Consider the following 26,272-nt stretch of genomic DNA (forward strand, 5'->3'; position numbering starts at 1 on the left):
ACCTTCAGGGATGATGACTCAACCACTTCCCTTGACAACCCTTTTGGTGAAGAAATTTTTCCTAGTGTCCAGTCTAAACCTCCCCTGGAGCATTTGAGGCCACTTCCTCTTGTCCTATCACCTGTAACTTGGGAAAAGACACGAATAGCCACCTTGTTCAGTCCTCTTTTCAGGGAGTTGTAGAGAGCAGTAAGGTTTCCCCTGAGCATCCTTTTCTCCAGACTAAACAACCCCAGTTCCCTCAGCCGCTCCTAATCACACTTGTGCTCCAGACCCTTCATCAGCTTTGTTGCCCTTCTCTGGACCTGCTCCAGCACCTCAGTGTCTCCCTGAACTGAACAAAGGGTTCGAAGTGCAGCCTCACCAGTGCCCAGTACAGGGGGGTGATCACTGTCCTGGCCCTGCTGGCCACACTGTTGCTGATACAGGCCAGGATGCTGTTGGCCTTCTTGTCTGCCTGGGCACAAGCTGTATCATGTTCAGCTTGGTCAATCAGCACCCCCAGGTTCTTTTCCACCAAGCAGCTTTCCAGCCACTCTGCTCCAAGCCTGTAGTTCTGTATGGGGTTGGTGTAGCCCAAATGCAGGACCTGGCGCTTTGCCTTGTTGAACTTCATACCATTAACTCAGCCTATTGATCCAGCCTGTCCAAATCCCTCTGCAGAGCCTTCCTACCCTCAAGCAGATATTTTATATTATATTTAAAGTAGAACAGGCTTGTAAAGAGTTTGAGGTCTGTAACTGGCACTTGAAAAATTAATAAGGTATGTTACCAGACGTAGTTTGAATGATACTTGCAATAAAATGAGTGATTGTGAAACATTTGATGATAATATTGATAAGTTGCTGTATTTTTAAAAGTGCCAGGTTGCATTCTGTCTACTGTTGTTGAGCATGACAGCCTGTTCATTGTTAAAACAGGTCTGTGTTCATAGTGAAATCTCAGTGTGCAGCTGTTCATGGAAATATTTTACTATTCTGGTTCAAGAAAGAAAGGCTTTCTTTTCGCTGATTACTGTTAAAAATTACATTTTGGTAAAAACGGAAAAAGATTTCTATGCAAAAGCAAAATAATGAAAACTTTCCGTTTCCAAATCGTATTAGACGTAACTGCAATATAAAATATGAAAACTTGGAAGTATTAATGTAGATGTGTATTTTATCATCCTTCATCCAAAGATGTCAGAGTTTCTGTGAGAATTAAATCTGTAATTTTTAACTTCTTTGTACTCTTACGATAATTCTCTTTTCTGTGCTGTCTTCCCAAGCTATCTCCATTTAAATAGGGTCACATTCAAGCACCCTGTATGATTAGACTTTTGTAATGAAAGAACTGGATATACAATTGATAATACAATTGCCTGTATATCTGTAGAGTCTTTGCTATCTCAAGATGTCTAGCAGAGGTTTGCCATCACTTAGTAACTGAAGAATGCTTAAATATTTAGTATGAAGGAATGTTAGATATAAACCAGCAACAGGAACTTTCCTGTATAAATACATTGTCCTTGGAAAGGGAGTATTTTCAATGTGAGCTGAGTAGTTGGTGTCCATTGGCCAGAAGGCTATGATTGTGTCTTGGCTTGAAGAACTGATGTGCCAAGGTAGGTGAAGCAGAAATATTTCACAGAAGACAGTAGGAAGTATCAGAGCAGTGAGAGAAGGAACCTTGTTGAGCAGAAGGATAGAAATATTGGTTGAAAAACTTCTGAGAGAAAGGAAGGAAGCCTCGACACGTGAGGTCATAGAAACAGGATAATATAAATTCACATTGGTTTTCATGCGCATCTCCTGCCCTAGATCTTCATAGCTTGACATGTCAACTTTATTAAGACACTGAGAATTCTGCAGCTGTTTTTATTGTATTTTATAGGTGGCACTTCCAGCAAATGAAGAATTCACAGGTCTGAAGCCAAGAACTGGGAAAGCTGCAAAAGTATGTGATAGATTGTAGGAGGATTTTTGCATATGCTTCGGAGAATAAGTGAGGGTAGAGGGAAAAAGTATGTATTTTGTCAGTAAGACTAGGAAAAGAGTGTGTTGAAAAGATGACCTGTTGCAAGTAAGATTGGTGTTTCTATATTTTAAATTTGATAGAATATAATGATGTGGTTGAATGGAGTGGATAAGCTGACTGCAGTTCTATTCTACAACATCAGGTGGTGGCTACAGTTGCACTCAGTAGTTTCTTGTCCTAAATTAGTAAATTAGAGAAAATTCAGTCACTGGGGCAAGACTTCAATTTGATATGACAAGAAGACACAAGAGAAGATCTTAGGTGAAGTATTAGTTTAAATTATTTAAATACAAAGTAATTGAGAAATACTGGATATTAATATAATTTTAAGTTACAGATATGAGCAGGATGCCATTTCTGCCTATAATTTGCACAATAGATCAGTCACAGGATGAATTAGATGTAAGTAACATTCTGTCTTAAAAATATGTAATGCTTTTTCTTGCTTTCTTTCTAGGAATATCCATTTATTCTTGATGCTTTTCAGAGGGAAGCTATTCTTTGTGTCGATAATAAGCAGTCTGTGTTAGTGTCGGCTCATACATCAGCTGGTAAAACTGTTTGTGCAGAGTAAGTAATTTTCTGTCATGTTCTAATGAGAGAATGGTGTGATGTTTGTCATATCCTTTTGTTGAACAGTCAATAGCTGTTGTGCCTCAAATTCTTGATACAAGGTTTGGACCATTAGTATTAGACTTGAATTGACTACTCAGATACAAAAATTACTTCTTTCATCTTGTTTAGTGGGTAATGAAGGGCTTAATTCGTGTTTAAGCTTGTCTTCTGTTTTTGAACAATCTCAGTTTGTTGACATGTTATTATGGAGATTGAAAGGAAAGTTTCTGCTATCCAAATTTGCATGAATTTAGAAAAAAATATATTGTTTTTCTGTCCTCTGGCTGTAAGGAATTTCTTACGTGTTTGCACTGTCAAAAGCAGTGGTTTGTGTTAACTAGCAACTTTGTGTTTGTCAGACAAGAAATACTTAAAAGATGGTGTACGTTTTTTGTCAGGGATTGGTCTGATAGTCGAGTGGCTTCCTGGCCTTAGGTGAAAAGTGAGATGTGCATGTAAATATGTTAGAGCATGGGTTCCAGTAATAATAGTTTGTCATGCGACTCTGCCAGATTTTTAGATTAAGCTAGGTGTGCCCTAATCTCCATAAAAATCAGTTAACTTGTTAATGATTTGTTGCTCTTCAAAGATGCATGCGTAGTTAAGGTTGCATTGAAATTGTATGAAGTGATTTGTATTCTTGTACTGTGTTCTGCGTTCTTTTTTTTTTTTTTTTTTTTAATTTTTAATTTTTTTTTTTAAGGAAAAGATTAGATGAAAATAATATGGTATGAATGACTTCCTGACAACTTCATAATGTACAGTGTTTAAATACAGGTATGCAATTGCCCTGGCTTTGAGGGAGAAACAGCGTGTAATATTTACAAGCCCAATTAAAGCTTTGAGTAATCAGAAGTACCGTGAGATGTATGAAGAATTTCAGGATGTTGGTTTGATGACTGGGGATGTCACCATTAATCCTACAGCTTCTTGTCTGGTAATGACAACTGAGGTAAGACCAGACATTAATTCTTGATCTGTCAATGATAATTTTCATTATGCCTCCCTTTAATATTTTAACTTCTGTTTTTTGAAAAAGTTAGGTAAATATCTGTAAATTCATGCTTTTGGACTGTCTGTCAAGAACTTTCATTCTCACATGGAGACAGACAGAACTTAATTTCCTGAATGCTCAAGACAGTGAGTTTTCTTTGGATAAATGTGTAGTAGTAAAGTCAGTCAGTCAAAGTGAATCCTATAGGGTCAGTATTTTGTTTTTGGGAAATAATAGGGTGAGAGGAGAATCACTGAATGGTAATTGTGTGTTTCATGCCAGATACTATTACTCCAGGAGTATACAGCTTTTCACCTTTGTTAAAAAAGTCCCATTAACACAGTTTTATTGCTTTCCTGTTGCAGAAATCTGTCTAGCCATCAGCTGAAATTTTTCTGTCTTCACCTTAAATGAGTGAACTGTCTTACAGAGAAAACTCTGGTAGGAAAAGATGCGGTGGAGAGACAGAATTACTTGATTTCTGACCAAAGATTTCATGTTAATCGCAGAGAGGTCGTCTGTTAGGATGAGGGGAGAAGGTGGCTTGGCAGGCCTGTAACAAATAAGCTGCCACATAGAGGCTGGGAGAAAAATAATGGTTTTTCTTTCAGGTTTCTTCACTGTTCTTGTAGGAAAACTGGCTCATCTGAGACAATGAGATTTGGAATCAACTTGGAAAGCACCTCACAGCCAATCTTAAAATGCTTTTAAGATTTGTGCAAAATAAGATTTCATTTTGCCACGTAAATGTGAACCAGAAATTCAGGCACTTTCTTACTGAAATCTGTGTAATATGACTTATTTCATGTGTTGGATCTCAATTTTCTTTTTTTTTTTTGGCTTTCCTAGATTTTGAGAAGCATGCTCTACAGAGGTTCTGAGGTTATGCGGGAAGTTGCATGGGTTATTTTTGATGAAATCCACTACATGAGAGATTCCGGTATCCTATATGTACTTTCTTTTCCTCAGGAAGTTTGATGTTTGTTTTTTTTCTTTCCCAAGAACATTTTTTTTTTTTTTACGAATTAAATCTTTATTATCTCTCTCTCTCTTAAAGTAACTCATCTTTGTACATAAATCACTCAGAATTTGTTTTGTATTGAATGTGTGTCAGACAGCTATTGTGTGTCATTGTCTGCATTTTCTTTGCCAAGGCAAAAGCCACTTCAAGGGCACTTGTGTAGGGGAAGCTGATTTTAGTTTTCATTTTATTTTTTCTTTTAGCATGCTGTTCTTTGGTTTCAGAAGTGAAAAAAACCCAGCCTTTAATCATATACATTTCCCATGTGACTTTTCCATTTTCAGAACGTGGTGTGGTTTGGGAAGAGACCATTATTTTGCTTCCTGACAATGTTCATTATGTCTTCCTTTCTGCAACTATTCCAAATGCTCGTCAGTTTGCTGAATGGATCTGCCACCTTCACAAACAGGTAATGTTTCTGATGTGCTATATGTCCATCCGTGTTGTCTTGTAACGTAATACTGTATCTTTGATGTGAACTCAACCTTTGAGCATCTTTTTAGTCATCTTACAGCTTATAAATGATGATATTGATCACTTCTGGCTTCTCTGGTTGTACTTACAGTTTTTGCAGCTATACTGGCTGTTCATTCTGCATAGTACCATTACAGCTGTTTCTTTAGATTTTATTTTCCACACTTTATTTAGACACTATCTTAATTTCAGCAAACATTCTAAATTAAGAAACATGATGAACATACTCGGAGGGCTGACAGACAAGAGGTTATTTGGAGAAATTGTTTGAAAAGCTCTGTAAAAAGGCCATGTGGAAATAAAAAGTGAATAATAAATCCTTAGGAAGTACTATGTATGCATGCAGGCAAATTAAGAAAAGAGGATTATAAGAAATCTATCCTGTTCTGTAACTATTAGGTTTATCTTACTCTTATTTTTTTAAGAGATGCTTTTGCAGCAAAGAAGATGGGAATCAGAATTAGGGAAGTTAATATCTGTAAGAGGTTGATCAGATTTGAAAAATACCCCTGAGATTGCTTATTACATTGTTTGTAATGAAAGGGGTGTAGTATAAGGGACTTTGAAGAACACTGTACTGGGATTTACTTTTTTTTTTTAAAGGAGAAGCAACCTTTCTCCATGCATGGAAACATTAAATGTTTTTAAGTCTACTGTGTGCCTTTTTTTAGGTGGTGTAAGAAATATTGTAGGGTTTTTCTTACAAAACAGAAGTTTGCAGTTTTTCCTTTGGTTTTAAAAGGTGTTAGGATTTTTAGTGTGTAATAATGCAGAAAGAAATGGTACCTGTCCTTACTTTTTGTGTTCATGAGAAAGAATTTTTAAATTTTTTTTTTTTGTTAAGCCAGCCTGTGTTCTAAAGAAAATGCAAACATTTTCTTAAGCAACATCCATATTCAGGAAAGAAAATCTCTTGACTTCTATAAGTCTGATTTGTTACCTTTTAGAAAGATGCGTCTTAATAGAGACGTACTGGATTTTCCATCAAGCAAGTATTTTTACGATGCAATTAGAAACATTTACATGTATGCTGTTCTTTCTTTATAGCCTTGCCATGTGATTTACACAGACTATCGACCCACTCCACTGCAACATTATATATTCCCAGCAGGAGGAGATGGGCTCCATCTGGTGGTTGATGAAAACGTAAGGAACGTTCAGTTTGTTTGAAAGGTCTTTTTTGTTGTGTGTCAGTCATGAGCTTGATCTTCTGCAAAATTTGGATTGGCTATACAAAGGATGTTTGCATTAAAATGAAGTACGCAAGGGTAACAGTGATTTCTGAATTGCTGTTAAGATTTTTTTCAGTCTTATAGAAGAGGTAGGTTTTGTTATCCTAATGTCATATAGTCAGCTGAGTAATAACTTTGCTCGGATGTCTTAAGTGTCATCAGTCTTGCTTTGTTTTCTAAAGTGCATGCTGCTCTCTGTAAATCTGCAAAGTATCTGATGTGTCTTTTACTGTTTCACACCCACAAGGAAATGTAGCGTTCAAATTGTACTTTGGTTGAGGGTGTAAAATATTCATGTGTCTTTAGGCAATTTTGAAGTAGTGATTTGTTTAAAATTCACTGTTGGCTTGCACAGCAGTAGCTAATGCCATAAACAGTAGTACTGCATTTGAAGCTAGATCTTCTAGGCAGTGTAGTTTCATTTAGGCTTTGCTAAAAGTTAGGTTTGGTATTGTGTCGTTCAGCACGTGTAGCATGGTTAATGGTGTGATGGATAGAACAATGGGCAATAACTTCAGAGACACCACTAGTTCTGAGCTGTGACACTGACCCAGTAAACTCACTTGTTGGCTTATGCTTTGTTTTTGTTCTGCCTGTAAATGTGGGGTAATGGTACTGGCTACAAATGGTACAAACCACTAAGTATTTTTAAGTGGGCTGTGTAGGAGCTAGTTGCTTACAAAGGTTGTGTTTTGTATCTAGGGAGATTTCAGAGAAGATAATTTTAATACAGCTATGCAAGTGCTTAGAGATGCAGGAGACTTAGCAAAAGGAGACCAGAAAGGCAGGAAAGGAGGAACAAAAGGTGAGTTTGAATTCAATTCTTAAGCAACTTTTTGTATAATGCCACAAAATTTTAGGCAAGCTGTGCTTGTGTTTCAGTTATTGCATAAGATACTTTTTTGATAAAATTACATTTTAATTAATCCAATCTTTCTGCAGGTCCTTCAAATGTTTTTAAGATTGTGAAGATGATCACGGAAAGAAATTTCCAACCAGTGATTATTTTCAGCTTCAGTAAGAAAGACTGTGAAGCCTATGCACTTCAGATGACAAAGTTAGATTTTAATACAGGTACGAATAAATAAAATACAGCTTTATTTACAGTTGTAGTTTAATGTGAAATCTTACTCTGGTTAGATATTTCTATTTCCTTTGGAACTTTTTTTGTAAAAACAAGTGAAAAATACGTATTACTTTTTCACTTACCATGCTGGTACATAAGTCTGTTTTTAGTAGGAAACTGTTAGTGCACAGAGTACTTAATCATTCCTCTATTTTAAACTTTCTTTCTTTCTTCAAAATCCTGTTCACTGTAATAATACAAGAGTTCCTAAAAAATTCTGTCTACAATGGGAGAAAACTGATCATAACAAATGTATCTCCAAAAAAATTCATTTATGTCCATTAAAAAAATAACTATCCTCTCAAAGTCAGAACAACTATATAATGAACCGCAACACTGTTCCTTCTCAACTATTCAATCCAGTTTTCTTTCTTTCCTTCTTTCCTCCCCTTTCTCCTCAAAACAAAACCTGAAAGGTAAACAACATTTTGGATTAAGACCAAGCTTGGAAAATAAAAAAGTTCATCTCTTCTTGGAAATGTTAGGAGTTGTAACAAAAATAAGGAATTTGTTGTGAATTGATGTATCGTTTCATGTTTGTGAACTGTTCATGCTTGCCTACTTGCTCCAGTCTTTACACCTTCAGGTTCAGTGTTGCAACTGTTTCTGTCAGAACATGTACAGATAGACACAAGTGCAGAGATGCATTTTTCTATATTTTCTTCTCTTGTATCTCTGAATTCTTGATATTTTTACCTTTTCAGTAGAAAGGGGATGTAAACTTTTAGGATTAACAGAGAAAAGGGAAAGCTTCTGTGTTCATGCAGACAGGGGCTAGTAGGTAGAAGAGGAACAGGGGGAGGTTAATTAAATAGACACAGTACTTAAAACTGAGAAATCCCAAGCTTGGAAATAACTGAAGTTAGTATTATTCTGCCAGGTTTGTTCTATTTTCCTTTCCCCTGAGCATCCACTTCTGGTTACTGCTAGGCTTCTTCAGCCTTACATTTAAGTCTTTGATCGTCTCACCCAGTCTGGGTGGTTCACAGTCTTCCATAGTATTTTTATTGTGAAGTTTTGTTAATATTAGAATGTGGTAAAGCTTTTTTTTTTTTACATATGGTGTAAACCTTCTAGATCTTGTAATAATTTACAAATTGCATTCTTAGATGAAGAAAAAAAGATGGTTGAAGAAGTGTTCAATAATGCGATTGATTGTCTATCAGATGAAGACAAAAAGCTTCCTCAGGTCAGTGGAGATAGGATAGGGGTAGCTGCTGCTCTCCTGTTTCTGCAGCTTTTGAGGCTGTGGGGTTTTCGTAGCGGGTACAGAAATCATAAACTGAATATTGTCATTCATCTCTCCAGGTTTTAATAACTCTTACACTGCTCCTTGACATTGTGAAATAGGATTCAGTGATTAGGATTCCCATTGTAATGGCAGCAAATGGCATATGCCAGAATTAAGTGCGGAGTTCCTACACTGTGCTTGTTTTGTTTTGGGTTGTTGTTTTTTTTTTCTAATTATGTTTTTAAGTCAACAGGTGTATCTGAGTTAAAGCTGTCTGGGAATAGATCAAATAAGAGTGCAGTATGCACTTGATCAGGTATTAACTGCTGAACCTTTTAAAAAGTTGAACTGATGAAATTGTATTCTAATTTGTTGCATAGATGACTGTGTTTACAGTGGAAAAAATACAAATTTCTGAATGGACAGAATATTACAGGTTTTGATATTTTTGTAGCATATACTAAAGCTGTAATTTCATTCTCCTCCCCTCTTTATTTATTTGTGTCCATCAGTTTTTAATGCAGTGAGCTTTATTGTGAGCACGGCAATTTCTCCTTGAGGAAAAAAAAACATTTAAGTTTTGGCCATACGTGCTTGCTCCAGATTCCACATACCTATTTTGTTTGTCAATTTGGGATAGTAGGAATCCAATATATAATGTGCGCTGAGTTGTTACGGTTTTTTTTGTAAGCTTACAACAGTGGCATTATTTCCAATAATATCCAGTATTTATCCAACGTTGTATCCAATATTGGATATTGTATTGAATAATATCCAGTCATTATTATCCAATAATGTCTAGTAATCTCTGGACAATGATATCTCAAAAGCATCTTCTCAGAATTAGATTTTGGATGGTAACCAAGTGTTAATAGATTGTTAATGAGAATCTTCATTTTCAAAGAGAAAACCAAAGACAAACCTAATTTCATGTAAGTATTTGTTTGAAGTATAATGTTTTTAATGAGATTAATTCAGTCATTTACAACTTGAGTTTCCTTGTATGGCTGTCACAGGTGCTGACTTCACTGTTTTACAGCACATTTCAATAAGTGAAATCACTGGAACTAAAACTGAAAAGAAATACCTCATGCTTACAAGATCACTGTTTCCGGAAATGACTTTAAATGAGGCTTTGGGTTTAGTGGTGTCTTTTTTTTGTTTGGTTGTTTTTTTATTTTTTTTTTTTGTGTGTGTGTGTTTTTTGTTGGGTTTTTTGTTGTTTGGGGTTCTTTTGTTGTTTTGTTGTTTTGGTTTTTTTAGTTGATGCAAATTTAGGTGCTACCTGCATGTGTAAATTAGGGCACAGCTTCACAGTTTGCCTAACCCAGTTTAAGACTAGTCTGCTGAAAAGCTTGGGCTCTGGCTTTACCCTTTGTATCATTCCTAGTTCTATCTGGAAAATAATATTGAAGGGATATCTGTTGCACTTAAAATCAGGAAATAGTGCATCATGTGAACACTGAGGGCAATCTTGAGATTTTTCATGCAGGTTTTAGTTTTTAGTAACAAATACTAACATTTGTTTACTTGTCTTTCTTTGTTTCTTGACAGGTTGAACATGTACTTCCACTTCTGAAGCGAGGAATTGGTATCCATCATGGTGGTCTGCTTCCTATCTTAAAAGAAACCATAGAAATTCTTTTCTCTGAGGGCCTAATAAAGGTATATATTTCGTGTCCATGTTTAGTTTTTTCTCTGTTGTAAATACACAGTTGGTAATGCTAATAAAAAAACTCCCAAGAAGTATGTCTTAGCTCAGCATGTATGCTGGTATTATAGTGGAGATCTGCCTCCATCTTTGAAAAAAAAAAATTCTTGAAGCTATTTGTTTGTTTGTTTTTCTCTCTCTGAGGAAAAGCTTGTAGTCTTTAATACTTTGCCTTAAATATCTTACGTTAGTACAAAATTACAGTTCTAGTTTTAAGTGTTCCAGATTTTATTCTAAACTATTTAAACTTACATTGACTAAATTTAACATTTTTGTCAACTGTTTTAGGGTATATTTTGCTCCTATAAATGATTGTAGACATTTACCAAGATGTTTGTGGGTTGCCTTAAAGGACATGCATTCAGAAAAATCTAATCTTAGATGAAAATTGTGGGGTAATTATCTGCTATTTTTTTTCTTGCAAAAATTGAATGTGGAAATCTACTTTTCAATAATACAGTTTGCACCCCCTTACATGTTCTTTTGGAATCTTTCACATGATTCCATCTTGGTAGTTTTCATGTTTTCCCAGAGGATAGAAGGGAAGGGGTAAAGAATGTTTTTTTGAAATACTAAATGTGCCTCTGTTCTTATGTTGACTCTACAGAAGCGGTAGAATCTGAAGTTTTGTGTTGCTATCTCTGACTGTTTGAATGCTTGCTTAGAAATCTTTGTTTTTGCTTCCTTAACTTTAGTTTGTTTATTTAGGCCTTATTTGCCACAGAGACTTTTGCTATGGGAATTAATATGCCAGCCAGGACTGTGCTATTTACAAGCGCCAGTAAATTTGATGGAAAAGATTTCCGATGGGTAAGTGAAAACCAGTTTCAATAGAATAACCGAGTTGCATTACTAGAATCTAATAAGGATTAAATTTACTCTTGACATACCCACTTCACTGTAGTAGCAAATATTTTTTTTCTTCCAAAAATCTTTTTGTTCACTAATCCATTTATAATTAGTGTACAAATTCCTAAAGACAAGATTTCTCAGATATGCATGATATGCCCAGCAGCCTTTCATTACATGAGACATTAGTAAAATGTTTTTTGTGCTTATTAAAATGTTGCACCATGTTACAGAAGTCACTATATCTATGGAAGTCACTATATCTACACAAGTCACTATATCTATGGAAGCATTAGTTAACGTAGGCTGCTCACATGCAAATCCATCACTATGAATAATGAATCTTAGTAGTTTTGTAATAATTAGGAGTGGTGAGTTCAATCTGTGAAAAGTTCACGTATTAGATAGCTTTTCTTTGCTAATATTTACGCTTCATGATCACTTAATGTATAAGTGTAAAAAGCACTTCATATGTTTTTCCTATTTTTCTAATGTTTGTTAATTTTTTCTTTTTACTGTTTTATCCTAGATATCCTCAGGAGAATACATCCAAATGTCAGGTCGTGCAGGACGCAGAGGCATGGATGACAGAGGAATAGTAATTCTAATGGTGGATGAAAAAATGAGTCCAACAGTTGGCAAGCAGCTCTTGAAGGTAGGAGAGAAGTTAACTTTTTTTTTTATTCTCACCACTAACGTTATTCTCATTTGAATAACATAATATGTGAAATTACAGACTTAAACAAAAAGCATGTAGAACATGCAGGTAGGAGGTGACAACTCATAAAAGGAGTACAGGCTTTCACTGAGTTCTCATTAAAGCAAGAGCTTCTGTTGTGAAACAAAATTGGAAAACTAGTATCATCCTTCTCTGTATAAAAGGGGTCAGGAGAGGTAGAGTTACATCCTACTTTCTAGTGATATCACTACTCGTACTATTAGTATTCTGGGTTTTTTTTTCTTGCTGACCATAATTCAAGGACATTGCTGAACTAGAAAAGGTTTGCTAAGCTTTCACAAGAGTTGCTGAAGGCTTTGTTCCATGGTAGAATAAAACTTTGTTAATGGTCTTTTCAGTGTAACAGACAAATCAGACGAAGTAATACAAAAATGAGGTATACATGATCAGTAAGAAAAGTGACATGGCTGTCCAAGCTAGAATGAGATAAGGAGAAATAGATAGTGCTTGTAGGAAACTTTGAGGTTTGGAAAAAAACACCCTTGTGGTTAAGATGGGTACTAGATTATAGGGCTTCCCCAAACTGTAATGGAAGGTGTTACAGATTACTACAGTAATACCTGCTGCTTTTATAATTTGGATGTGAAACAGTGCACACATTACAGTTCTGTTTAAATTCCATGGCAAAAATAACCGTAATGAAGCATAATATTCTGGTGTGAGTGTTACCTATCTTAGGCTGCTCATGTTAATTGTACACACATGTTAAAATTTAAAACTTGGTGAGTTACTCTGCAGATTATTCAGGAGCTTGAGAACTGCTGAATTAAAGTTCAGTAGTTTGAAAATTATAGAACTCAAATCTGCATGAATTAAGATTAAAAAAAAAAGAGTAGATCACTTACATTTATTTGATACAATTTTTTTGCCTAGGTGTTAAGGAAATAAAAAAGAATGTTTCCTGTATTGTAACTTTAAGCCCTTTTGTTTTTTTTAATAAGGAAACAAGGGAAAAACAATGCCAACTTTTTTTCTTTCTGTGTTATCTCTTGATTCTTATCCGCTGATCTGAATAAATTCATGTATTTCATTAATTTTTCACACTACTTCACTTGCAAGTAAGGACTAAATGTAAGTTTTCTTTAAAAAAATATCAGAAGGGGCTTTAATGAAGGTATTAATGGTTCTGTGGCTTCTGTAACTATTCAGCCAGTTGCTAGAAGACTGTAAAAGTACTCTTGTGAGATGTGCAGTACAACGTAAAAAATATTTTTTATTTTCCTTTTAAAATACAAAGCACTTAGAGGAAATTTTGTGTCAAAATAGGCCAAGAATGTATATAGGCTAAGATTTCTTCAGTATTTACATTTTTTATTCGTTAAGTGTGTCTGTATTAGGTTTTACTTGCTAACTGACAGTATTGTCTCTAGTAAGATGAATATCATGTCTTGGAGTGGTATTTTGCTGTCACATCATATATTGTGGCTTTGCTGCAAGATAAGCTAAAGATTTGTAGGGTAAACTTCAGGAGAAATAAATTGACCATATTGACAATGATGGAACATTTACGTAAGACATTTTTATCATAGCTCTTCAACTCTAATGCATGTCTGATCCAAGCCATTTACTGAAAACCAGAGCAGAACTTCTAGAAATAATGTTACCAGCTGCCTAATGCTCTGATCAGTGAAGTGAGAGCTTTGAGTATTCTTCCGTAGCAGCAGTATTGCTGCAGCTGTGCTCTTTGGCTGTGGCACTTCATTACGACATTTGTGTACAGTACTTCAAACATAAATTCAGAGTTCAGGTCTTAGATGGAGTTCTTAGGAAGGATATTTATAAATATTTCCTAAATTCAGTAATGTACATTTGTCTTCTGCAGTGTAACTAGGATTCATTTATCCTTAGCATTTATTTGACCACCAAATATTTTGTAAACTGGTGGCTTACACACATCTATAAAACTAAATGCTTACAATACTGTTGGTTAACTTTCTGAAGACAGTAATACTAAGAAATACTTGATGGGGTTTTTGCGGGGTTTGGTTTTTGGGTTGGTTTTCTGGGGGGGGTTGTTTCTTTAGCTACATTTTGTTAGATTAGATAGGAAATGAAAAGCTTCTCCTTGATGCTAGGTGGCCTTTGAAACCAGAGCATCTCTGTAGCTGGAATTTGGTCATGTTACAAGCATGTATTCCTACAGAGACAACTGAGTTACGGAACAGTGGTAATCTGTTATGTCTCTAAAAGACAAACATCTTAAGCTAATTATGTTATGGAAATAAATGATTGCATAATGAAAGAAAATGTGCTAATGTAAGTAGGTTTTTGAGCCTCAAATTGGAGTGTATCAGTTCTTTGCATCTTACTTATTCCTTCACAGGAGAAGTTAGATGGACTGAAAAATTGAAAGAAAACATTCATCTAGCCAGATAAAATATACAGTACTATGCTTTCCTTTTCATTTGTGTATGGAACATAAAGTGCCCGGATGCCAAACTGTAGGACGTATTCCACTAGCTACATCTGGTTCCTGGCAGAGCCTTCATTTATAGAGTTGGCAGTACTGTGCTTATTTGGCCTGTATGCTGCTATTAGAAATCTGTCTGGTCTTTTTGTATTTTACTTTGACTCTTAGGTTGTTTTAAACTACTAGGCAAGTAAACAGGATAGCAATTCATAAAGTTGAACATGTTTCTCTTTAACTTCCTGCCTGTCTGCACAGTTCCCTTTTAGATCATTGTGAAGCTGTTGGAATGCCCTTTCTTAAATGTGAAAGGGCAGATCAGAATTCCATCATAATTAAGGCAGCATCATTATATATTCTGTATTTTAATCACCTGTGTATCACATATGGCTGTTCTTTCAGACTCCCAAGTACAAAGAAAATTGGTTAGCGTGAATACCAGTATTTACATAAAAATAAATAAGTATAAGCTGATGAGGAATAAGTGTAAGATTGAAATGAGGAGAAGGTGATGTTAAGCTTCATATGCTAGAAGGAAGAAGTTTCTGAAAGAGAATCTTCCTCATAAAATTGCTGGAAGTTAGCTATGCTTTTGCAAAACTACTAAGTGTCTGCAATAGGAATTAATAGTAAGCCCTGGCCACCAGTGTTATTTTGTGTGCATTTCTTAACATAGAAAGTGTTATCAAACAAGTAAAACTCTTGCCTGGGTTGTGAGAAATTCCCTAGTTCTGTAATACTGTTTAAAAAATGCGATAAATCAGAATTCGGGAAAAACAGTGGTTAATATGTAGGAAAGAAACACTGGTTTATGCAGAAGTAGTTCACTTGTCTTTGACTATGAGGTTGCTTGTTCCTTAGAATCATAGAATCATAGAATAATTAGGGTTGGAAAGGACCTTAAGATCATCTAGTTCCAACCCCCCTGCCATGGGCAGGGACACCTCACACTAAACCATATCACCCAAGGCCTCGTCCAACCTAGTCTTGAACACCACCAGGAATGGAGCATTCACAACCTCCCTGGGCAACCTATTCCAGTGCCTCACCACCCTCGCAGTAAATAACTTCTTCCTTATATCCAATCTAAACTTCCCCTGTTGAAGTTTTAACCCATTACCCATTGTCCTATCACTACAGTCCCTAATGAATAGTCCATTCCCAGCATCCCTATAGCCCCCCTTCAGATACTGGAAGGCTTCTATGAGGTTATACTATTGTACCTTAGTTTGATTTAAAGCTTACTTACGAGGTAGGGGAAGCAAGAAGGCAAGGAAGGGAGGATCTGAGAAAGTTGTCAAAACCTAGTTTGGGAGAGAAACAGACTTCAACTGGAGGTTGGCACTGCCATTCTCTAGAAAAGCCATTGCAAAATTCAGTTTGGGAAAGTACTTAACAAGATAGGTTTCGTCAGATGGTGTGTAAAATGGTTAGTCACTCTTGAACTTCACCTCAGGCTTTTCCAGAGCCAGAAGGACTAAGCTAACTGGTATTAATTGTGGCTTGCTAGTTGCTGCTTGCTAATACCACAAGTTACTTGAAGTTTTATTAGGTCAGTCTGTGGAAGGCAGTTTACCCCAAGTGACAGACTTTGGGGAAATTTTATTTTACTTTGGTAAACCCATCACTACAAATGTAGATGTGTTTTGATTGATGAAGCTATATTTGGTTTTCTTCTTGCTTAAAACAAAGAACTGCGAGGTGAACAAAAGGCAAATTTTCTTTTTTACATTTTTTTCTCTTTTCACTTTTTGTAGAAGTATATATTTTTGCTCGGCCACACGTTTCCTTTAAGTTAAAACATACTGAATGTTGACTGAAATTGTAAATTGCTACACTACTGACTTGATACCTATAGTAGTAAATCTGAAACCAGTGAGTGCTGAGGATCTTGGCTAGCTTCTGAGTGCCATTTATTTTTTTCCATTTCAACTTTCTTTGAGTTCATCCAACTTAGAAGGAGCAAAATTAATCTCTTAAAAGTAGTATACAAATACAGTTACAAGTCCGGCTCAGATCTGAAAGAATCATGGCACAGTGTGGTGTTGAATACATGTTAAATTACCTTTACCACCCCCCACACCCCCCCCCCCCCCCATATGTGTCCTGTGCAGAGCAGTTAATGTAGCAGTGCTGAGATCTTGGTTTGGGGAGACCAAGTTTTAAATTTTTTTAAGTGTGATGTCTCTATAAGTTATTTGTAGTTTTAAATATTTGCATGAAAGTTTAAATATTGCTTTGTTAAATTGGGATGCCTCAACACAAGTGTGTTGGGTTTCTTCCGTATTCTTCTTCTTCAGAAAGAAGACAGAAAGCTTACGGAAAGAACAGAACTTGGAGTTACCAGACTGAAGTAAAACTAAGGATAGTTACGGTGGTAGGAGATACTGTATTGGAGTGGGTATATGACTGAAAAGTTCGGTCATTCAGAATGACTTCAGGCAGCAGTAATTGCATGCGAGAGGAATTGAGATACATTTTTTTCCTTTTAAGTCTCTTATTACAACCAGAGCATTTGTGGAACCCAAGCCTGAGGTATTTTCATCGGCAAAGCCTGCTGAAGCGGTATTTTGCCACCCACCGTGGCTTCTGTTTGTGGTGGTGTAACTGTTTTCGAGGAAAAGCAGTGAGCCAGACTGGTAGTAAATTTGTGTTTCAAATAGCTGCTTGCCATTGCCTGTTAAAAGTAAACCTCACAGAAGGGGGTTTATCGGTTTTGCTGTTATGCTGATATAGCTCAGGATAATTATGTTCTCAGTATAACTGTGCAGTCTTTTTTGATATTTCTGAGAGAGATCTGATTATTTGTGTGGTAGCTGTGACTGATAGTGGAAAAATGTGTTCTGTTAATATTTCACTAAAAGTATTTCTATGTCTCACAGTCAAGTATGAGGCTCATACTTTTCATTTAATAATTTTTTTTTTTCATAGAAATTTTTAGTGACGACTGTCACAGACAGCTAAGTGTACTTGCTTCCCCGTGTGAGGAAAAAAGAGAGGGGTCTTTTAATCAGTGTGTTCTGTTCTTTGCTCTTTTTGTAAAGCAGTGCTTTCTTTCCTTTTTAGAAACCTATTCATTCAGCTTATTTCTGGAAGCACGGTTAAACAAATGAAACTATCAGTGAACCAAATAGCATAAATATGTAGTGTACGTGGTTTGTGTCATTAAGGAAGATAGTTTATTGATGCTTTGCAAGTTGCCCTTTTTTGCCTTTGTTAGTTCGTAATGTCCATGTGAGTTAGCTTCAGACAGTATTTGCCATCTGGTGTTCCCTGTGAAAGCTTCATACATGTTTTCCATGACAGGCTGGAGAGCAAGAAAGCGATGTGCAAAACTTGTTCCTCTCTCTGCATGGGAACAGTTTTGAAAATGTAAATATTTTTCTCCCACTGTAAAAGAGAACAGACAGAGTAACCCTTACCAAATGTACATCTTGCTCAATACTGTGTGCCATAATGCAGCAATGACAGCTCTTACATCTCTGCTTAGAGGAGGCTTCCAAGTATTGCAGTAATGAAAAAAATTTGAAACCCCCCTGTGAATATCCATTCCAGACACTAGTCTTCCGCTTTCCCAATATTTAAAGATCTTTCTAGTTTACATAGGGAAGAAATGGAAGGATTAATAAATGCTGAATGCTCTGTTGCATTATGTGATTGTATTAAGAAGATACTCTGTCCTGAAATTGTTGGCAGTTGAACAGGGCACAGCATACAGCAGTTATAATTTTCAGATAGCTCTGAAATGATTCTGAAACTAATTCTGTAATTAAATGTTTATGATCGTGTTCTTGATTTTTAACATTATCAGCTTAAACCAGTCTTTCTTTTGCAACCCAAATCTTGGAAAACTTGAAAGGGTCCTACTGGTAAATTGGCTTAGTATTTCTCAAGAAGCGAAATGGTTGCAAGTGCATTAATTTCTGAGAAGTTTAGTTGATGTATCCAAGCTGTTCTCTTGTATCCAGGCAGTTCTCATTAAGAGGCATAAAAAATCTTGCAAAATTGTGCTGTTTTTTAGACAATATTCAGAAATAAAGCTGTTGCTACTGTGTGTTGGAAGATCTGGGATGGGGGGACTGCCCTCTTTGAAGTGGTCAGGAGGGGTATTGCAGAGAGGAGACTGTAGAGCTCCACCAACAGTAAAGTCATGGACGCTGTGTGTTTGAAACTGACTTCTTGATGCCTGTTCAGGGTAGTATTTCTCAGCAGTTTTTGCTGCAGGTCTCATCAGCTGGGCTTTTGCCTGATATCTTCATGAGTGGTTGGTCATTCTTCCTTTCTCTAATGTGATGCCTTTTCTCTGGAGACGAGAGAGGCTTCCTCAGAGACTGACAGAGGTTGACGCAGGTGATTTCATGCTGTAGCTTGTCAAAGAGAAGGTTGATGGATTGTGGTGGAAGAATCTATGGTAGAGGGTGAGCTAAATGGCATGCACATATTTCACAGTATTTTTAAGAAAGTGAGAAAGAAAAGGAATCAATCTGGGACCTGGTGGCACAGGGATTGAGCAGAGAAAGGGATTGCAAGAAGAGCCAAACCATCATGGAGAAAATGTAAGTTAAACTGATTTGCCTCTTACTGTATCTTAGCAGCAAGCACAATGCAGGATAGTTGAACACTATATGTGTAGTCTCTTCAAGAGCAAGTTAGGAAAGGTTCTCACCTTTTGCATGTTCCTCTCCTCAGTATATCCCTACTTCCGTTCTCTCTACCATACGTATCTGATAGGTGTCTTAAGGTAACCATTGATTGCCTCTTCAGTAATCATGTGATCTTTATAATTTGCCAGAAGAGGCTGGTTGTCTACTTAGTTTTGTGTACTTGGTATGGAAGAACAACTGTATTTGTATACAAGGTTTCCTAATGCAGCTGAAAAATCTGTATATTGCTACTGGTTTGAGTGCTGGGTAAATGGTAACATCTGCCTGTTAGATGCAAGTCTACTGGGGTAGACAGTAGAAACTAATGCACACTGCAGAATTCACTGGCTGTGCTGAAGGCGTAATACAGTAAAGCTACTATGACTGTATTTAGTTTGGAGAAGTAATGGTTCCAATTTTCAGAAAAAATAAGCTTCTCAGAGCTTTTGATTTCAAATGTAGTTTTGCCTACACTGAGAAAAATTTCTGAAACTTGGACAAAGATCTGTTTATGAGATGAAGGAACAGGAATAATTCACAGTTTTTGCCAAAAAAGGATTTGTATTTTAACTGCTTTGTCTTAATAGAATGATCTTTATTTTCAACTTGTAAAATACTGATCGTGTGTTTAAAATAAAAATTGCCACATCAGCAGCTGGCTCAAGTGCTGCCTTTCAAATAAGTCTGCTTTATATAATCTTTGAAATAGCTAGTTTTTTAGTTTGTTTTTAAATCACTCCACAGTTGAACTGTGCTGATTTTATAAAAGGCTTTAAAGTGAATCTTCAGGAATTGCTTGGTGTTTCTGGGCATGTTCTGTGCATATATTTTAGTTGTGTAACAACTCTGTTTTCTCACTTTATTATCGCATTTAAATGACAATGTGACACTTAGGATTTTATTCTTTATTTGGTAATTGGTAATCTTTCAAGCACACAGCTTCGTTATGCCTTAAAGCTATGTAATGTTGTCAGGAATAGAATCGTAGAATAGTTAGGGTTGGAAAGGACCTTAAGATCACGTAGCTTAAACCCCCCTGCCATGGGCAGGGACACCTCACACTAAACCATATCACCCAAGGCTTTGTGGAACCTGGCCTTGAACACTGCCAGGGATGGAGCATTCACAACCTCCCTGGGCAACCCATTCCAGTGCCTCACCACCCTCGCAGTAAATAACTTCTTCCTTATATCCAATCTAAACTTCCCCTGTTTAAGTTTGAACCTGTTACCCATTGTCCTATCACTACAGTCCCTAATGAAGAGTCCATTCCCAGCATCCCTATAGACCCCCTTCAGATACTGGAAGGCTGCTATGAGGTCTCCACAAAGCCTTCTCTTCTCCAGGCTGAACAGCCCCAACTTTCTCAGCCTGTCTTCATATGGGAGGTGCTCCAGTCCCATCCTCGTGGCCCTCCTTTGGACTTGTTCCAACAGTTCCATGTCCTTTTTATGTTGAGGACACCAGAACTGCACACAACACTCCAAGTGAGGTCTCACAAGAGCAGAGTAGAGGGGCAGGATCACCTCCTTCGACCTGCTGGTCACGCTCCTTTTGATGCAGCCCAGGATATAGTTGGTTTTCTGGGCTGCAAGCGCACACTGAAGCCGGCTCATGTTCATTTTCTCATCAACCACCACCCCCAATTCCTTCTCTGCAGCGCTGCTCTGAATCTCTTCTCTGCCCAACCTGTAGCTGTGCCTGGGATTGCTCCGACCCAGGTGTAGGACCTTGCACTTGGCATGGTTAAACTTCATGAGGTTGGCATCAGCCCACCTCACAAGCATGTTGAGGTCCCTCTGGATGGCATTCCTTCCCTCCAGGGTATCAACCAAACCACACAGCTTGGTGTCATCTTGCTGAGGGCTCACTCAATCCCACTGTCCATGTCAGCAACAAAGATGTTGAACAAGACCGGTCCCAACACCGATCTCTGAGGGACACCACTCATTACTGGTCTCCAGCTGGAGACCACTCTTTATGTGTGGCCGTCCAGCCAGTTCTCTGTCCACCAAGTGGTCCACCTATCAAATTGATGTCTCTCCAATTTGGAGACAAGGATGTCGTGCAGCACAGTGTCGAACACTTTGCACAAGTCCAGGTAGATGCTCTACCCCTGTCCATCAGTTCTGTAGCCCCATCATAGAAGGCCACCAAATTGGTCAGGCAGGATTTCCCCTTAGTGAAGCCATGCTGGCTGTCACCAAGCACCTTGTTTTTCATGTGCCTTAGCATGCCTTCTAGGAGAATCTGTGCCAAGATTTTGCCCGGCACAGAGGTGAGACTGACTGGTCTGTAAATCCCCAGGTCATCCATTTTTGCCTTCTTGAAAATGGGGGTTATATTTCCCTTTTTTCCAGTCATCAGGAGCTTCACTTGACTGCCATGATGTTTCAAATATGATGAACAGTGGCTTAGCACCTTCATTTTGCCAGCGATGGAATGGAAAGGGATTGATGGTGTAATCTTTCAAGCACACAGGTTATGCCTTAAAGCTAAGTAACATTGTCAAGAATGGAAAGGGATTCATGCTGTGATTGAAGCAGTTTGTAGGTATGTTGAGGGCTATAGCCAGCTGGTGATTGTATTCCAGCTGCTTTAGTTGATGCCTGGCTACAGCAGTGGGTGTTGCTGTAGGAAAGAATCTGACTCACCATTAGCTGACACTGGCATAATTGCTGTGCCATTCTTCTGTAAATACCATTCTTTAAATGGCATTGTCTGTTGTAGAGAAGCTAGCTGTTTTTAGTGGTGATTTCTCTTTTCTATAGTGACTGATGTATTTAGACAAATAGACTGGACCTGGGGTACATAATCCTTCTATCAGGTCTAAAGAAAAAGCTGTGTTACACATTGGTTAGCATCAGCAAGAGAAGTTCTCAATCTTCGGTGTATCATACCAAAGACATCTGTAGGAACTTGAGCTTTCTTCCTCACACTGCAGCTTGGCTTTTGGTGGCTTACTTATTGATGTATTTCTGTTAGTAGAAATCCATTCATGGTAATTTCAGAACTGATGGTGTTATTTTAAATACAGATTTCATGATATAATTTAAGAGATATTTCTCTTCTGTGGTGCATCACTTGAGGTGAAAACCTAGGTAAGTATTTATAGTCTACTCATAGATGTAAACTAGAATGACTGAATGAGTCTCTGGCCATGGATAGCAAAACATTAGACTGTATGATTTATCTTAAACTTGTACATATATTCATGTTGGTACTTTCTTAGTATAAACGTATGCTGAAGGCTTCTCTGTAACAGCCGTTTGTTTTTTTCTGAGAGAAAACAATCATGCAGTGAGTAGGATTCTGGCATTTGCAAGATAATCTCATAAAACTCTGTATTTTACATAAAGCAAACAGGATTACTGTATTCTTAAATCTACATGTGAAGGAGTCTCAGATTCAAACCGATATATATAATTAAATATATATATTTAATATATATCTTAAATATATATAAATAATATATATAATTAAATACTATATAATTAAATCTGAGAACAGTGGATCAGTGGATGTAGTAATCAGAATTCCTGACAATATATTTAAAATAGAAAAAAAAAATGGAAAAAAGTATACTGTGGTAATGTCATTTAAAATCCATCAGGCTTAGGTTGATCTAGGAGAGCACTTGGTCTAAATTTCAGCATTTGTAGATACAAACTGATCATCAGGGGCTTTTTGGTATGCTTTTTTGTAAATGAGTTGCAAAAGAATATGATATAATTGGTTTTAGGTAAAGAAAATACTGAGCTTAAAAGAATGCTCAGAGGGGTGTTTTTCCAAGTGTCAGCCATCCCTGAGCTTCTAAAATGTCTGACAGAATATGTTGAACTTTCAGCAATCACAGAGCTGTATGAAAAATACGTTTTGAAATCCTGATGTTCCTAATACCTGTTTTAGTTATTACTAATGTAAAAGGTTTAATCATAACTGAATTTTATCATAGGTCTTGTTGAAATGGGAACACTTGCTTATTCCTCATCATGCAACTCTCTGGATTGCTGGTGTCTTCACTGATCTTGTAGAATTTTTAGCAGACCTGGCTATTTTTCTGTGTATGCCCTTCCTGGGTTTCTTTTAAGTCCAGACCTTTGAGTCTCCATTAGGAAACTTTGTTTTGAAAAAAATACCAAATTACACTGTTTTACTTTAGTAATTCACAAGAGTTTGGGGTTTTTTTTAATCCCTTACAGACTTAATTACATTTGTTTGGTGGGGATAGGGAGTGTGTTATCATAAACTTCTTGGGAATCAAGGAAGAATGGTAATCCACATACTTAACACCATCAGAGAGCTTGGACAGATTTGTGGCATCTGACGTGGTTTTATAGGAAGTCTTCTGTTTCTGTAAAATCCAGCTGTCTGTTTCTTCTGGTTTCCATTCCTTTTGTTGGGTAGAAATTGTAATTTTCTTCTTCTAACTCCTTGATTTCCCTTGGATCCTCTCTGAAGAACTGCCAGGCACCTGTTCCTTTGATACCAGTGCTTTTTTAGATGAAAGGTTATGCCCTGCAATTGGGCAGTTTCATACTTCAGAAGTTTTGGGTCTCCATCATCTAGCTGCAGTGACTTAATTTGGTTATCGAAGGATGGGTAATATAAGGATGTCCTTCTGTTCTGACACTTAAGTGAGAGACAGTTTCTCAAGGTTGCCCTTTGCTCAGAGAGGCTGTAGTCTTGAGATCTTCTCTATCTTCCTTTGACAGCACTGTTTAACTGTTCCGTATGTTCTTTGAATACCTGGTTGGTTTAATTGATATTGATTAAATGTTTGCTCTTCTTACAATGATGAGGTCTTTCTCTTGAGTAAGAACATAGTACAGCAATAGAGAATCAGGCCAAAGGTGGATCTGGGTAGTCCAGTACCTTTTTTTTTGATAGGGGACATTAATAGATGTTCTTAGAAAATAAGAATGGGGAAAGAAGGTAGTGATGTGATATTTCCCCAGAATACTTTCCTGGTATCCTTCTTTCCTGTGTTCCCATGTATCTTGTAAGAAAATTGAATGTCACAGAATCCCAGAATGGTTAGTGTTGTAAGGGACCTCTGAAGTCATCCTGTTCAAGCCCCCTACTCAGGTAGAGTCATCTACAGCAGGCTGCCCAGGACCATGTCCAGATGGCTTTTGTGTATCTCCACAAGCGGAGAGTCCACAACCCCTCTTGGGCAACCTGCAAAATAAATTAATTTTATAATGATACATTTGTTAAGCTAAAGAAGTTGTAGGCTACCCATTTTTGGACAGGCTTCCCAAGACATCAGTGTGATCATAAGTCTTGAGAGAAAAAGGTGTGCAAGTAAGTATTTTCCGGAGTGTTAAAATAATGGATTGCTTTAAATAGTTAAATAACTATTATTTTAAGGTTAAAATAACGGAGCCCAAGTAGTAGACTATAAAAACTATCTGAAGTTTTTAATTTGAACTTTCATTTCATTCAGATCTAATTTATAATATTATAGTGTAACTATAGGTACAATGAGCCATAAATACTGTTACATGTTCAGCATAATAAAATTGCTGAGGATTTCATGAGACATGTAATCTAAATTAGTAAGTTGTTGTGCCCATCAAAGCAGCTCCTCATGTAAAATGCTGCATCATGAGTTGTTTGATTTGTTCTTATATTCTGCAATTAATATTTTTTTAACCAGTGTTCTTGGATCCTTTTCAGGGTTCAGCTGATCCTTTAAACAGTGCATTCCACCTGACGTACAACATGGTATTGAACTTGCTTCGAGTAGAGGAAATTAACCCTGAATACATGTTAGAAAAATCCTTCTATCAGTTCCAGCATTACAGAACTATTCCAGAAATAGTAGAAAGTAAGTATTACTGTATATTGTACTCAGGAGAGTCAGTATAAAAGATGCTGCGCTGTGAGATTGGGTAATTACATTTCATTACACTTGTAAGAGTTTATACCTGTGTAGTACTTGTCTACTCTGCCAACAGTAGCCACTGCACCATTTGCTGTCATGTTACAGTTTCAGGAAGAGTAATTTCCTCTTGTTCTTAAGACCTGTACTGATATGCACTGTCAACCTATGCAGAGAGCTTTCCTCTCTGAGTCAGGCAAGAGTGTTTGTCACATTGCTGAACTGTAGGACAGAAAGAAGGAAAAACAATTTAAAAATTCTTGTGGCTTGCTGGAGGTGCCAAGAAGAAAAGTCTTATTCATTTTTGATGTGCAGAACTTAGCTAAAAGAAACATAATTTTGGTATCTCATTACAATTTCTAAAAAGAACTCAGGCACACTGTTCAGTAGGAAAAAACGTGTGATTAAAATACAAAGCAAAATTGAGAGAGTACTGAGAATATTTTCACTCCACTGAGTAACTTGAGCCTTGATCTTTAGACAGTCTGTTTCCATGAGCCAAAGTTTGTTTCTAAAGATTTCTGCCAGTGTTTGAGGGTGAGGCTTCTTTCAAAACTTAACCCAGAAGGACCTTAAGAACACAAGAGGTAACTACTTCCTTTGCCATTGATGAATGAGCTGTTTATCTGTTCATTAATTGAATGTTAAGAGAGATTGTGTACATGCGCATGTAGCTTGGACAGACATTCAGAGAGGGAGTTTTGATTTCCCTTTGCAGTTTTTGTTAGTTTGCAGGTGCAGAGTTAAGACAGTAATAGTCAAATACAGTATGTATTTCCTGAGAACCTCCCTGATTCATTGGCATGCCTGTATCTCCATTCTGGCATTCTAGTTCTGCTACTTAAATACAGAAATGGAGCTAGAGAAAGTTCTTCATATTTCTTGAACATATTTTGTTTAGACACCAAACTGGGCATTAGAATGTTATAATCACATCAGCTGCAATTAAAAACATGAAGATGTTTAAAACAAGGAGGAAATTATGTCATGAGTGTGGATTGCTAGGTTTTTTTCTTCAAAAAGTTGGTAGCTAAAAATAGGGAACAATTCCATGTTAAGTCCCACTGAAGTGGGATTTCTGAGTCACTGATACGCATTCAAATAGCATTCAAGAGGGTGAGTTGGTAGAGAGGAGAAAGATCTTTATGATGAGTCCTTTCTTTATGTTTACTAGTGGTGTTACCACTGTGAGAGATTAAGCATGTTTGCAGTAGAAACTGATTCATCTAAAGAAGGTGTGAAATGTTGGAGGAAGAAAATACTGATTTCCAACTGATGAAATCAGAGTCTAGATCAGCTTAGGAAGAGCTTCTTCTAACAACTTCCC

At 36.9% G+C, this 26,272-nt stretch overlaps 1 protein-coding gene across 5 annotated transcripts in view; it reads left to right on the plus strand.

Annotated features, from left to right (window-relative positions):
* MTREX (Mtr4 exosome RNA helicase) overlaps window positions 1-26,272 on the plus strand; it is a 45,318-nt gene that overhangs the window by 2,715 nt on the left and 16,331 nt on the right. For all 5 annotated transcript variants that reach the window (XR_008971365.1, XM_057402639.1, XM_057402642.1 and 2 more), the window contains exons 4-16: window positions 1,873-1,935; window positions 2,474-2,586; window positions 3,409-3,583; window positions 4,475-4,565; window positions 4,931-5,055; window positions 6,168-6,266; window positions 7,055-7,157; window positions 7,295-7,426; window positions 8,588-8,667; window positions 10,264-10,374; window positions 11,129-11,230; window positions 11,799-11,924; window positions 24,741-24,891. Coding sequence is in view for 4 of the 5 variants with exons in the window: in XM_057402639.1 (XP_057258622.1) it covers window positions 1,873-1,935; window positions 2,474-2,586; window positions 3,409-3,583; window positions 4,475-4,565; window positions 4,931-5,055; window positions 6,168-6,266; window positions 7,055-7,157; window positions 7,295-7,426; window positions 8,588-8,667; window positions 10,264-10,374; window positions 11,129-11,230; window positions 11,799-11,924; window positions 24,741-24,891 (1,471 nt within the window). In the remaining variant the exon portion in view is untranslated. The remainder of the gene's footprint in view (window positions 1-1,872; window positions 1,936-2,473; window positions 2,587-3,408; window positions 3,584-4,474; window positions 4,566-4,930; window positions 5,056-6,167; window positions 6,267-7,054; window positions 7,158-7,294; window positions 7,427-8,587; window positions 8,668-10,263; window positions 10,375-11,128; window positions 11,231-11,798; window positions 11,925-24,740; window positions 24,892-26,272) is intronic.

This window comes from Pezoporus wallicus, unplaced genomic scaffold, assembly GCF_028554395.1.
Source record: "Pezoporus wallicus isolate ANWC-B61680 ecotype Strahan unplaced genomic scaffold, APGP_CSIRO_Pwel_v1 contig_2870, whole genome shotgun sequence".
Lineage (NCBI taxonomy): Eukaryota > Metazoa > Chordata > Aves > Psittaciformes > Psittacidae > Pezoporus > Pezoporus wallicus.